At 35.8% G+C, this 12,078-nt stretch overlaps 1 protein-coding gene across 4 annotated transcripts in view; it reads right to left on the minus strand.

Annotated features, from left to right (window-relative positions):
• The window catches only part of LOC150083232 (protein hu-li tai shao-like), a 346,406-nt gene that overhangs the window by 40,179 nt on the left and 294,149 nt on the right, over positions 1–12,078 (minus strand). For 2 of the 4 annotated variants that reach the window (XM_090377923.1, XM_090377922.1), the window contains 3 exons: positions 10,514–10,570; positions 4,344–4,409; positions 811–890 (listed from right to left, as the gene is read on the minus strand). In XM_090377923.1, coding sequence (XP_090234049.1) covers positions 811–890; positions 4,344–4,409; positions 10,514–10,570 — 203 coding nt within the window. The remainder of the gene's footprint in view (positions 1–810; positions 891–4,343; positions 4,410–10,513; positions 10,571–12,078) is intronic. The other 2 variants (XM_090377924.1, XM_090377925.1) reach the window with 2 other exon arrangements.

Raw genomic sequence — 12,078 nt, forward strand, 5'->3', positions numbered from 1 at the left:
ATTCCTTCTAAATTTGTTTATATATATAAAATCTTTAAAGGAAGGAGGAGGGAAATGAAGGGGGGGTTGGAGTTGCTTATCTTGCTCTTTTGGTCCCAGGAGAGTTACTTTTATTTCTCTCAAGTTATCAACACCACTATACAGAGGGAGCAGTATCACTTAGTAATCACAACATAAGGAAAAATTAATGTGATCATGGTTTTTTGTTGTTCATAGTACTGACTCTGAATGTTGGGAGCTCACAATTTCTATTAAAGTATCCACTGCTTCGGTGATCTGGTTAGTCTTTCCAATCCTTCTGAATGAAGAAGAGGGATATTTTCTGTTGTGAAATGAGAATTAGGGAGTGTGGTATATTCTATATTGTGCTTCTATACATTGTTGTTTTGCCGAGCTTACTTCAACAGTGTCTTCTAATCAGTTAGAATGGATCTTCTGAGAAGATATGGGAGGGATAGAGATATTATCCTGCTCTTTTGGCCATGAAAGCGTAATTTCCTCTTCAGTTTATTAATACTGCAACACAGATAGGATCAGTATTACTTATTCACCAGAGAACAAGAAAAGTTATTGTGGTTAATACGTAAACAGAGAAAAACTATTTTGGTTTTTCTATTTTCTTTCCCTCCTCCTTTAACTGTAAATTCAAACAACTACAAGCAGAGATACCAGCATATTACTAAGTAAGTCATTATGATCACTAATAAATTCACATGAAACCTGGACGTGGTGAAATGGCCCAAAACATATTAACATAGGCTAATTGAAAGAGGCCACATACAAACTTTTCATCTTTATTTTTTTTTTTACCTCTTTACTACTTCGCGATGCAGCCGATACATCTCCACTTTCAGCAGGCTTTAATTTTTGTCCATTTACAATGGTAGTACCTATAAATATAAAATAAAAAATTGCAAATTAAACTGATGTAGCAAACTTTTAACACCTAGAAAGTGAATTACTAGAGCTCAACTAATAAACTAACAAATGGGATAAAAGATTAAAAGAAAAACTAAAAGAAATTAATAAGTCCACCAAAGTTATGTTTTATAATAATGCTTAAGGGTATATCCACTGGCTGTAATTTTAAAGGCTACTAAAGTGAGCTGAAACATCTAACTGGAATTGCCTTCCAATTAGTGACTATGAACAGGTACATGTATACTTGTATGTACACCAGTGCTATGAGTATAGTTAATAAATTTGATGAGCTTGAAGTGCTAGTCAAGACATCAAAAGGCAAATATTGCTGGGATATGAGACGTGGTTCACACAGACATAAGCAGTGTGCAGAAATGGAATTTGGGGAGTACAATGTGTACAGAAAGGATAGACAAGACCAGAAGGGAGGAGGGGTTATGCTGTTAGTTATGAAACACAAAACCTAAGGAAGTGCATCCAATTGATGTTGGTGGACAATGCAATGGTGAGTCAGTTTGGTGTGACATAAAGCACTAGGAAAGGAAAAATGAGAGTAGGAGTGTGTTATAGGCTTAATGAATCTGATGAATATAATGAGCAATTGTGCAGAGAAATAGAGTGGGCCAGTAAATCAGAATATCTTATAACGGGGATTTTAACTTTCCAGATATCGATTGGAACTTGTGGGTTGGTCACTCGCACACTAGCAAGATTTTGTGGATTTATTGGATGACTGTTTTCTACAGCACCGTGTTCGAGAGGCAACCTGAGGGAGTAATACTCTTGATCTGATTATCAGCAGTGATTATTCATGCATTAAGAATTTGCAGATAAGGGAACCACAGGATGACAGTGATCACAATGTACTGATTTGGAAATTACTTAAAGATCTTGTTTGTTTGTTATTTGGTTTTTAGGAGCATTAGCAACTAAAGCCATATTGCTCCGGGATATGCGGTGGTCATTCCCTGACCTTTCCGCATCCTCCATATTTGGTGGTGACAGGCTCGAACCCCGGTCTAATCAAGAAGCGTGTGCTATGCACTGCTGCTCCTTCCCACCTGGCTACGGAGGCACTACTTAAAGATCTAACTACCATCAAGGCTAAGGGAAGGGCTATTGCTTTTGTAAAGGTGACTAGAGGTCTCAGACAGTTTTTAAATTCTGTATAGTGGGATCAACTGATGATGTTACCAACACTGAATTCTAAATGGGAAGCCTTTAGGGACTTAATTTGGGGGCTACTAGGCTTTTCATTCCAACTAAGAAATACTGTTCAAGGTTTAGGCCTAAATGGATGTCAGATGAACTAATGAGGCTCGTGGCAGAGAAGAAAAATGTATGGAATGCATATAAAGTATCAGGTGACACAGAAGCCTATGGCAGATATAAGCTCATCTTTGGCAAAGGATGGAAAGAAAAACAGCAAAGATTTCTTTACTTACGTGAACTCTAGAAGGAAAGGGATGAATCAGATTGGTGCATTTAACATAGATGGTTTGACTATTGATGATCATGCTCAGGTAGCTGATAAACTGAACAAGTATTTTGCTTTGATTGATTGATTGATTGTTTTAGGATTTTATGGCAAGTCAAAAAGGTGTAAAATATAAAAGTGTAATATTATAATTGTTTATATATTATTGTAAAGGGGTATATGATATAAAAAATTTATAAAGCATAAAATGATAAAAACATTCTAGATAAAGTTATTTAGATTAATAAGTTGTAAAAACTTAAATATAGCTGACATGTTGTCGTTGTCCAATAAAATCTGTCTGAGTGTACAAGGCTCAAACAGATGGCTAAAGCATAAACAACGATCATTATAAAAAGACGGATATTCAATTAAAATATGGCGGACTGTTATAATGGTGTCATAATTTCTACACATAGGATGATCGTCTACCCTCTACTGAGGCAATGTGTCAAATAACAGTGTCCTATGCAGAGCAGAGATAGAACAACTTCCTCTTTTCAGTTCCTGCGCAGACTAGACTGCCAATGTTCAACCACATTAATTTCATATAATTTGTTTGCAGCCTGTCCATGCCATGAATGTTGTCACTGGGATACCAGTTTCTTTCAAATTACTTGCCTGTAATCTGTATGGGGGACTAACAGGCAAGAGTTAAAGAGGTTCGCTGATTTGGCTGCAGTGTCTGCCAAATCATTTCCTAAGATCCAGCAGAAATGAACATCAAATTCAGATTGTGAAAGGAAGTGCAGCTTCTTCTGTATCCGGGTCAGGACAGGATGAGGGTTGAACCTGCAATGAAATCAGAGAATCGGTATATATAATATATTTTTTGTGTTGGGCAGTCTGTATACGATCCAAGGCTAGCTCAAATGCGTGCAGCTCTGCAGTGAACATGCTGTATTCATGGGAGATCTGCTTAGATACCATGGTGTCTGGGAAAACAGCTGCAGATCCAACTGACACTTCTGACCTCGAGCCATCTGTGTAGATGGGAAAGAAGTCAGAATGTTCAGAGAGCTGTGCTAAAAAGAGCTGCAGATAGACAGAGGATGGTGTGCTGTCCTGTCTCCAATTGTTAAGGGAGAGGTTGCAGTTTGGGACACGAGCATGCCAGGGTGGAGTGGGTTGCCCTGGTGACGGAGCAACATTGTTTAACGTGATGTCCAAATTGCTAAGTAGCCTTTGGATACGAATACCGAATGGTTGATTGTCAGTCTGGAGAGTGCTATACAGATTTTCCCAACATGGCTCAAAAACCGGTGTCCATGTCAAATGGTCTGGCAAGGATACAGTGTATTGTGAGAAGGGTTCCTCAACTGTGGCTACATCATGGTATGGCATACCATCCTTCATCCTATTGTGTCTTCCATTTCTAATCATGCTTTTTCTGTAACTGTTCGCAGTTATATGTTCGCAGTCAGTCAGTCCACCAGTCAACCCAGACTTCTGTAACAGCTGTGGAAGAATAGGTCTGTATACTGTTACTACAATCCCAGTTTACCACTATATGTATGGTGCAGCTAAGTCTGTCTGCTGCCATATACTAATGACTATTACGATCTGAGAAGCACTGTATGAGAACAACAAAAGCAGATTAGATTATGCATGAAACTGAGGTTCACTAATGACATAACAATTATAGTGTACCATTTAATAAAAGTTCTTAAAACTCTGGTAACCATTTTGCACTGTTAACCAGTGGAGGCGGTGGGGGTTTACACACATTTTATAAATTCTAATACACCTTTTGGATGAATAAATTTTAAGTAGAATTCTCTTTTTAACTGATATCAATTTATGATCTTCTAACATTTGTGTCCAAATATTCAGAGAAGTATGGTACATTAAGAACACTCACAGTTTAAAAATGTTAATAAAGCTTCATAATTATTATCTTCTGAACAGAAATCAATAAAAATATTGAAGTGATTAACAGACTTACTGTAGTTTTTAGGTTTGCGCTCAGACAAAGCACGGCGAAAAAAGTTCTGACGTTGTTCTTCTGCAGCTAGTTATGAAGTATAACATGCATTAACATGCAGAAATACCATACATGCACAAAAATATGAACACATGATGCTGGCAAAGCTTTTTATAAATGTAAAAACTAAGAAATAAAAGAAATAAAATTAGCTTTACTGAGCATAACAAAAAAATAAAACTTAATTCAGATGAGAACCAATTCTGTACAGCATGCTAAATAATCATTATTTATTTTGGAAAATGCTAACATTTCATAATTCACTACAGATTTAAAATACATATCATTAAGCCATGCAAGTAAGAATTTTGCCTGTAAAACATTTTATGCTCTTCAGAGATGTTTTAAAGAATAGGAACATAATTCTATAAATATTACTTGTCAAGTTTTCACAAGAGATGTGTTAACAATTTAAAACCAGGGCATTTTCAATAAAATTTAATGTTAATTAAGTGAATAATTAAAAAAATTAATAAAATTAGTGAAAAAAACAGATGAACAAATGAGAGTTTATAAGAACATCTTAAAAAGAAATAGCTCAGAGAGTGGACTTTACTGAAAATGGAGTGATACAAACTGGAACAGCATATGAAGTTGTGAACCTTCAAAAATTAGAGTCAAATTTTTTTCACATCAATGTTTTATTTTCTAGATGAAACCTCACTTTTGCAATTACTGAAAATGGTATCCTGAATTATGCAACAAAGAGTGGCTGTTGTAGAACTGTATTTCACAAAAAACAGTTCCATTCTTAGCACCCAAAAAAGCTTTTAGAATGAAGTTCAACACATTCTGCTTTGTCTGATCAAGCTAGTTCACAATATATCACCAAATTTCATTCAGGAAAGGGTTCGAAAATAGGCTATTATCTGGGCATCCTTGAACAAGCTCAATTCTGACTAAGGTTGAAGTTATTTATCAAAGCTGACAAAATCCAACCATATCAGTCTTGACAATGAAGCCAGCAATTAAGCATTCCCAAAAGATCTTTGAATTTAATTTTAGAGAAAAATGATATCCCTATTCAAAATTCAACTCATAAAAGAAATTAAGCCACAAGATTGTCACAGCTGAATAACATACAGATTTTGGGTTAGGCAACGAAAATAAAGATTTACATCAGAAATTAATAACAGGTTTTGAAGATTTTTTTTTTTTTTTTTTTAAATAGGGAGTTTTATAAAGACAATGAATAAGATTTTCACACCAAATGAGAATGTGGTTTCAGCAAGACGGGACCATAGTACACTGCAAACTATGGCGATTTTATGGAAATTATTCCCTAGACAATTCATATAAAATATGCTAGACAGCCAGTGTTACCATGGTCACCCAATTTAAGTTTGCATTGTTTATCATCAGGACAAAAAATGTTTGCAGAAAAAGAGGCCATCTTAGCGAAGTAATTTTTCATACATAATTTGTAAATAAAGTCACAATAAATATATTTTCAAGTTTTAAATACTTTTTTTATTTGATCCCCAGATGTAAAAGTTAAACCACATAAGATTATTACAGTAAACCCTTAAAAATCTGCCACCCTCAGGGATTGAAGGTGCTGGATTTTCAAATTTCACAGATTTTAGAGAAGTGTACCTAATTATTATTAACCATAAGGTGCAAGGAAGCCTAAGGCTTATGCTGCACCAGCCAAAAAAAAAAAAAAAAAAAAAAAATTTTGAATTACTCTGAGAGAGAGAGAGAAAGAGAACAAGAGTTAGAAGTAGAAGGAAATCACCAAGAAAGAGAAGAATGATGATATCCAGCTCAGGACCTTGGATATCACCATTCATCATTCTTCTCTTTCTTGGTGGTGGAGCAGCTTTGGAGAAGCACATTCCAATGAATATTAATACTAACAACTGAGCACAGTTACATCTGTAAATGTTTATACTGACTAAAAGATAGTATTAGTGGTTAAAACGTAAACAACAGTTCAGTTTGTTAAATGTATACAAATGGCAATAAGGAGTCAGATCAAAAGAGAATAAAAAAAAATAATAATAATAAAAAAAATTAACTATTCTTCTTAAGGAATAATTATTATAACAAGGTAACCTTTATTAGTTCACATGGCATTTTGCTTTGAATAATGCACTATGGAGAAATTCAGTCAATTTCTCACACATAATAACGAAGATCAAGTTTCATTTTTGCTGCCATTATAACGATAGCAGATGGAAAAACAGCAAGCAGTCTAGGTCACTCACTCGCTCTCTTCCATATAGCATTCGTACAGTGTGGGAAGCCATGTGAATGACCTTGGGCTGCCTGTTATTTCTCTTTCTACTTTAGCGATACAACCAAATGAGCTGTTTGACCAATTATAATAGCAGTAAAAAAAAAAAAAAAAACCTTGGCTGTGTGAAATTAAATGTGTGTGTGTGTGTGTGTGTGTGTGTGTGTGCGTGCGTGCGCGCACACGCATCACTTCATCAAAAGCTGTTTATGGAAGATTAACCACAGATTTAACAATGCATACATTTTTCCAGCTGTAGCCACACTGGCCCACTTTCGTTTGCTATTTGCTTTTTAGGAGCATTAGCAACTAAGGCCATATTGCTCCGGGATATGCGGTGGTCATTCCCTGACCTTTCCGCATCCTCCGTATTTGGTGGTGACGGGCTCAAACCCCGGTCTAATCAAGAAGCGTGTGCTACGCACTGCTGCTCCTTCCCACCTGGCTACGGAGGCGCCGGCCCACTTTCAATCTCTCTCTCTCTCTCTCTCTCTCATTCAAAAGTAATGTCAAACTGGTTACCAGCTCGCACAAGCATTGTATAACCAACCACATAACTGTAACTTATAAGGGCAGTATGTGCTAAGTTAGCATGTTTACTGAATAAGAGATAGCACTAAAAGAAATTCAAAGTCATAGCTAGTTTATGGACTCAGAAAAATGGTTACAGAACTACCTTGTTCTTCCATTTGTTTACATGGTGAGCAAAATTTAAAGTGCATTTTTAATAATGGTCTTAATTCTCACAGCAAAACAAAATTGTCTTTGCAACAAATTGCCCTGGTAATTGCACTACTTTTAAACAGATGGCCTTGTCAAAAGTTTAATTGATTTAGAAGATTAGATTGTTATGCCAGCCCATTACAGGACTAACGTTTGTTTGTTATTTGGTTTTTAGGAGCATTAGCAACTAAGGCCATATTGCTCCGTGAACATGCGGTGGTCATTCCTGACCTTTCCGCATCCTCCGTATTTGGTGGTGATGGGCTCGAACCCTGGTCTAATCAAGAAGCGTGTGCTATGCACTGCTGCTCCTTCCCACCTGGCTACGGAGGCGCCTTTACAGGACTAACCAGTCCCTCATCAGATAGCAGGTTGTGTCTAGTGACAACATTCATACAAAAGTGTTAGCTTTCGCTATTTTTCAACTTTGATTTCATATACCACATTTCAGCTCACACTGAACAACTTCTTTAGAAGTGTGTCATCTGCATGTTGTCACTACAGACAATCTACAGTGTAATGAGGGACCAGTTAGTCATAAAATACCGGTCTCAATGTTTTAAACAAATGGGTGATTAACCTTTTGGTGAGGCCACCTGTTTGAAAGTAGTACAATACCAGAGCAAATCATTGCAAAGGCAAGTTTGTTCTAATGTGAGAATTAAAATCACTTCATTATCTATGCAGTTTAAAGGACAAGGAACTCCTGAAAACATCTTATTAAGAGAGAAATGTCAAGCTATATGGGCTGTTTATAGTATTCTCAAAGTAAGAGCAAGTTTATTTGGATTAACTATGATGTTGAAAAGGATAGGATAATTTGTAAGTTTACCACAGCAAGCTGGTTTTCAGCTGCTACTTAACAGGAAAAAAAAAAGTGTCAAAGGTTTTTAAGGCATCCATATAAGAACTTGTTTTTGTTATGGTTTAAAAAGACTAGGATTCCTACAGTTCTACAAAGTACTGCCAACAGAGTTCTCTCCTACTAAAAGTTCTCTCCTACTGATAAAAGCTATTCATGTAGCTTCTGAGTTGAAAATTCCATTAGGCCTTTATCAAAAGGAATAATATCTTATACAGATTAATTAGTGAGGGGATACTGATTGTATCAGAGGCTGAAATAGTTTACCGACCACAAAGACTCCAAAAACATACTACCAGTCTACAATGTGTGCATGCATATTTTGGAGTTTTTATGAATCTATATAGTAACATATAAAAGTTTGGTTTTTTTTATAATAATTTTAAGTAGTGAGGAGGATTAGACCCACCAAAATTATTTATTCAGGTCTTCTTTTTCTTTGAGGGATGGTGGACAGGATGTTTAAACTATCCATACAAATGCACCTAAAGTATTGGCTAGAGGCACTGAGTTTATAGTTTTTTCTTATGCGGTGAGATCATGTGTTTATTACCTAGAAAGGAAGGCTTTTCCATGTGTGGAAGATAAAAATATTTTAGCATCAGATATATTTTTCCAGAGATTATAGTCCCAATCTGTCAAGTTAATGCTTTCCTTACAGATTTTTCTATAATTTCTTATTTATATTTAATAAATTTCAAAATTACAAAGCCTGTTAGCTGATTAAGTTGTCATGCATGTAAAACATGCTGGTTGTAACCACTGGATTATTCCTACTACCTGATGGTCTTTTGTTTTTTTATTTTTAACGTTTCCTTCTAATTTTTACTCAGTCACAGAAAAATGGTGCGGTAGCAATTCCGAGAGAAGTAGACAATGCGAAGTTTTAAAGAGATCTTCAAGTACCGTGTTAATAGACTAGTAAAGGATAGCTTTATAAGAGAGAAGTAGATTAAGATACTTCTTAGAAGTAAACTTGCTGTTGCTCATGTGTGAGTAGCCTTGGAACCCAATGCACACAAACATATGTCATATCTAAATGATCATGGAGAATATAGTGTGTGCTTCCTACTCTTACATGATGATCTCTCACAATGACAGATGCAGCGTTTATGGTTTCTGTAGTGACAGCAGTGGTTGGAACTCGAGGACTGCTATTTTTGTGACTGATTCTATTCGAGCTGTACTATATGGAACCTTAGATTCACCATATCGTCTTTTAATGTTTCATACATATCAGCTTGAGACAGAAACAAATTGTTCTCTTGAGACGGAAACAAAATTTTAAGGGGCAGCATACTGTTCCTTATGTATCACATCCATTGTTATGTAGTTGAAACTGAACAGGCATAAATTTGACCGACTGCCAAGGACACACTGTGTGCACGAGTCGCTATGTGATGCAGCTTGGTTTGGTCTTAAATTCTGTAGCTCAGCTAGAAATAGCAAGCAGTACGATTGTTCACAGAAAATTATGATTGTTCTTTATTGAACAACCCTCATATTTGAAGTTGTAACACTTCATTGGATTTATCAGCACAGGAATTACCTCAGTAGCACAACCGATTAAAATTACACTGATGCACTTTTTCCACATGTATGACATTTGCTGCAAATGTACTAAATTTGTCATCAACCTGTTGTGGTTCATGATATACTGTCTCTGTACTAGTCTCTCTAGACTTTATTGGCAATGCTAGCTAGAGGAATTACTATTCAGTACATTTATTTCCACTGAAAATAAATATTTAATGATTAGTTTAAAATAAACTTAAAATAAAAAAAAAAAAAAATTAGGGCTCTAAAAATAAACAGAGAGAAGGTATCACCCCGGAGTCATATCATGTGTTGCACTGGAATAGCTGAATAATTTGCTACAATTGTAGCTATTTCATTAAAAAAAAAAAAGAAATTCACAGAATTTTAGAAAACTTCCAATTTTAAAGCAGTTTTGTTATTTTTATTTTAAAAAATATGGAGAAAAAACAGTGTTACTGCAAAAAGATGTTTTTTCATCATAAAACAAGACATTTGGCAGCTGTTATTATCATTTGGAGAAAAAAAGTGAGGACTATGAAAATTACTCCTTTCTTGTTTAAAAATAAATAAAAATAATAATGATCTATACCACAAAATATGGACATATTTTATTCATTTGAAATTTAACACAATGTGGTGTGGAAATTTAACTGGTGTGTTACATGTAACTCTTTCTGTAATATTTAAATTATTGTCATCAATGTCATGGAAAAAAAAAAAAAAAAAAAAAAAACTTGTCACACTACACCTGAAAAAATAATTAGTTACCTTGAGCAGCAAGTCTGGCAGACAGTGATCTCTGAACCGTGGCATCAGGTTTGGTATCTAGAGAATGGCAAACAGGCATGCAATAAAAAAAAAAATAATAATAAAAAAACACACCTTACCATGCAGTATCATATTCATTCTGTATATCATGCATAAAAAAAAAAATAACTAAAAACTATGTAAACAGTGTAATGACATTCAGTCAGGATTTTCTAAATTATACAAGCACAAAAAGGAATACAGTGCATGCAAAAATAACAAAAATTAATTTGAGAACCGTGTGCATTTCTGTGTTCAATTAGGGGACATTGTGATAATCTTACCATTTGTTTAAAAAAAACAGTGATAGCACCACCATAACGCGGCAACTGTTGCAAGACTAGTCTCCAATACAACAACAAGTGACCTTTAATTATTAAATCTTTTTGTTTGTTTGTTATTTGGTTTTTAGGAGCATTAGCAACTAAGGCCATATTGCTCTGGGATATGCAGTGGTCATTCACTGACCTTTCCGCATCCTCCGTATTTGGTGGTGATGGGCTCAAACCCCGTTATAATCAAGCATGTGCAACGCACTGCTGCTCCTTCCCACCTGGCTACGGAGACCCCAATTATCAAATTTATGCCAATCTGTGAATAATGTAGTGAATCCAAGTGAGCTAAAACTTCCAATTAAAAAGTTGTCTGTCCATGCCTTTAGCTTTTAATACAAAACCCCATTTGCTCTACACAACTTAATAATAATATTTATGGGACTAATTGCAAAAATAACATGCAATTTTCTTTACTGGGGCACTAAGTTGTACAATTTTCAAATTATTTCAGTACTTACCTAAAACATATCCCCATAACCTTTATTACCAAGCTGTGTAGGGCAAATGCAGCCTGATACTAGGAGTAAAAGCACACACAATTTGTTGTGTGTTTAATTGGAAGTTTTTCTTCAGTATAATGCTGGGGGCTTAGAGGGGAACAGGTATCCTGTGTGTTATCAGACACTAAAGCCTAAAACACTGATGGATCCAATATCTCTCTAATACAGAAGATTTAGGAGAAGTCCAGTTGGCCTCCTAAAATCCACTCATGCACACCTTCTCGATGGTAAGCCCTGTTACGTCGCTTAGGTGGCAACGAACGTGTAGAGTGGTTCTCTTCAAGACGCCTGGTCAGCATGAAGAGAAAAAGACCAAACCCTCCAGCATATGACAACACGACAAAACAAATGGCCCTCAGTCCCCAACAGCTTTCACTTCCCCTCTTACGGCAGTGAGAGGATCAGAGTGGAAGTAGAGGGTGCTAAGAATCTCTGGGTACGACCAGGCTGCCATGCCCGGAAAATGAACTTGGCCTGTTATAACGTAAGATCACTCATCGGTGAAGACAGGATATTAGAGCTGGAAAAGGAATTAGAAAATGTGAATTGGAATATCATCGGTTTGGCTGAAACAAGAAGAAGAAATGAATCACTTATAAGTTTATCAAGTGGAAATCTGCTGTACACCAATGGAAACAGTGAAAGGAGTGAAGGTGGAGTTGGCTTTCTGGTCCACAAAGATTTTAAAAAC

Source organism: Mastigoproctus giganteus, chromosome 7, assembly GCF_048544385.1.
Source record: "Mastigoproctus giganteus isolate SK-2022 chromosome 7, ASM4854438v1, whole genome shotgun sequence".
Classification (NCBI taxonomy): domain Eukaryota; kingdom Metazoa; phylum Arthropoda; class Arachnida; order Uropygi; family Thelyphonidae; genus Mastigoproctus; species Mastigoproctus giganteus.